Source organism: Charadrius vociferus, unplaced genomic scaffold (assembly GCF_000708025.1).
Source record: "Charadrius vociferus isolate BGI_N301 unplaced genomic scaffold, ASM70802v2 scaffold52, whole genome shotgun sequence".
NCBI classification, from domain to species: domain Eukaryota; kingdom Metazoa; phylum Chordata; class Aves; order Charadriiformes; family Charadriidae; genus Charadrius; species Charadrius vociferus.
This window is the reverse complement of record NW_009647572.1, coordinates 1,333,677-1,336,157: the sequence shown is the minus strand read 5'-3', so window position 1 is coordinate 1,336,157 and position 2,481 is coordinate 1,333,677. Positions and strand designations below refer to the sequence as shown.

Sequence of the window (2,481 nt, the reverse complement as noted above, 5' to 3'; positions counted from 1 at the left end):
CTTCGAACTAAGTGAATTTAATGGGAAGCATTTATAATTAGAGAATTTTGACTTCAATTGGTTCATTTTCTATTTTGGTCATTAGAAGTATTTTTTTAAAATAATTTTCTTCTAATTATGCCTCTAGAGAAAGGCAAACTAGATTTAATTTAGGACACTGATTAAATATTTTTATGAACTCTTCTATGTTATTCTTTCATTCTTTTTAGAAAAATGTTTCTTAAAGTCAAAATAGTGCTTTTGAGGTCCATAAGAATTTTTGGTACAAAAAATAATAGCGTTTCTCTCTCTCTCATTGGTTAAACACTTTGCTGTAAATTAAAGAGTTATTTCTCACATCAAATGGTTCCATTAGGCACATTCAAGTAAAATAACAAAATATCCAAGTAACAATGACAAAAGCCAAACATGGCTTGATAAAAGTCTACGGAGAGTTCTGTCCATTCTCTGGAATGGAATAAAGTTGTCACTTCCTTCAGCCAGACACTCACGTGGTTTGATGTTAATATCCACTTCCATCATGCAGAATAGTTTCTTAAAGACCAAGTTCGGGTATTCTACAATCAGAAGAACCACCAACAAAGAATCTGCATTTTAAAGGAAGCTGAATAGCTCATTTTGATGCTCAGTAGGTATCTGAGTGAACACTGGCATTTGAAGTGGAGTATTAGAGATTAAACCAGGACAGTTAATGGCCATCTGATGCAGCATTCTGGGTCCAGTCTAGAATAATCAGTGTCATACACCCAGTCATCACAAGTATACCACTTAGAAAGAAGAACGCAGCCTGAAAAAAGAAAACATAAAAGAAATATTTCAGTTTCTACTACTACATCCGTGAAGTCATGCCCATTTATGGCACAAAGGCCATTGCTCATGGAGGACAAAGTAAAAAAGACATGAGATCACAGTAAACAATAAGGAGCTAGGTTTCTTTCTCATACTTGGGGTCCTTTTTCAAATAAAAAAGTACGTCTATTTTCAGGATAGCAGACCTCACCCTCAACTGAGGGAAATTAATGTAGCTGCTGATACCAGTCAGGCTGTGCCACTGCACTGACTTGATTCGGAGTCAGTATGTCGAAGACCAGTAAGCGCACCAAGACCAGTCAGGATGACCCAAATGATTGGTGGAGGTAAGCTTTTATGGGGTAAATTAGGTAAATAAGTCTTGAAAGAAAATTTAAAGGAGAACAATACTTTTTTAGTATAGCTTTTAAGGGTTATCTGTTGAAATCTGGTTCGTATCAGCAACAGAATGACCCAACTATTGTTGAGACTATGGACTGAGGGGTAAGAGAAGTCACTGAAGTGAACTCAGCCTTGTGATGGCTCTCTCCTCGTTAAATGACAGTTCACGGACTAGCTTCACCAGGACTTCAAAATTCTTAAGTTGTGAAGAAGTAAGCTAGAGTTCTTGCTCTGAATTAGTAAGCAAGTGTAACTACTACATAGTTTTCTATACATACCCCAATCTTTTGCACTGACTTCATTGGTTCCTTCTTCACTAATTTGATATAGAAGGCAGAAGGAAGTATAAAGATCAGCATGGCAGCTGCAGATGCACCTGTATTTAAAAAGCACAGAAATAAATATTCATAAACAGGTAAATATAGTTTAATTAGATCAGAATGGCATTTTCTGAGATTTGAAAGACTACTTGAACTGACGTGGAAATGCTTACCAATGAATCCAAAGATGTCTCGGATAGTAGGGACAAAGATAACAAGCACGTTGGTAAACGCCAGAAGAGCAACAGTAATGGAACAGTGACGCCACCATCTAAACTCCTTCCCTGCCCACAACAGCTGGGTAATGGAACTGCGGATCTTTTGAAGAGGGGGAAAACAAAAAAGACATTTTAGTCTTCATTGTGCAAGTCAGTGACCTTCACCCAAATTGGACCTTCCTTCTGAAAGTACTTTAACATCATTTTCCTGAACACTTCAGATTGTAATGGAAGTTAAAAGACATGAAAACAATTATTATTTTTTTAAAAATATTTACTTCCTGCACTTGAGAGGCAGCACTGTGTCTGTCTTTGGTCTGTTTTTCTCTTTCAAAGCAAACCCAGTAACAAAGAAAACACAAGGAAAAACATCTCTCTTTAACAAAAATAAATCCCAGGGACTTTTGTAACATCTAAGGATGTTGCTCAACAACATTCATCTAAATGGCTAGAATTCATGTTCACAATGTACTTACAAAAACACACTGACTTTTGTAAACTGATAATACAACGGTTCAAGTACTTTTATAGAGGAGTAATCTGTTTGACTCCCCCAATTAAACCATACCAGGAAAACAATATAACTCAATGTATTTGTATGCACTGCTCTGTAAATGTTGCCTAATTATTTAATGTATTTGAATTAACAGTATAGAGCTATTTCATCAAGCTTATTAGAATAAATTTCCCTTTGAATTAAGAGAAAAATTCTGTAAGTGGGAATTGCCAAATCAATAAATGACTTCAGCAGG

At 35.8% G+C, this 2,481-nt stretch overlaps 1 protein-coding gene across 1 annotated transcript in view; it reads right to left on the bottom strand.

The window, feature by feature from the left end:
* Nucleotides 1-343: 343 nt before the first annotated feature.
* The window catches only part of SLC38A2 (solute carrier family 38, member 2), a 17,649-nt gene continuing 15,511 nt past the window's right edge, over nt 344-2,481 (bottom strand). Inside the window, exons 14-16 of the mRNA XM_009880877.1 lie at nt 1,685-1,829; nt 1,470-1,567; nt 344-787 (exon numbers count right to left, since the gene is read on the bottom strand). Of these exons, the coding sequence (XP_009879179.1) occupies nt 689-787; nt 1,470-1,567; nt 1,685-1,829 (342 nt within the window). The 3' untranslated portion in view covers nt 344-688. The remainder of the gene's footprint in view (nt 788-1,469; nt 1,568-1,684; nt 1,830-2,481) is intronic.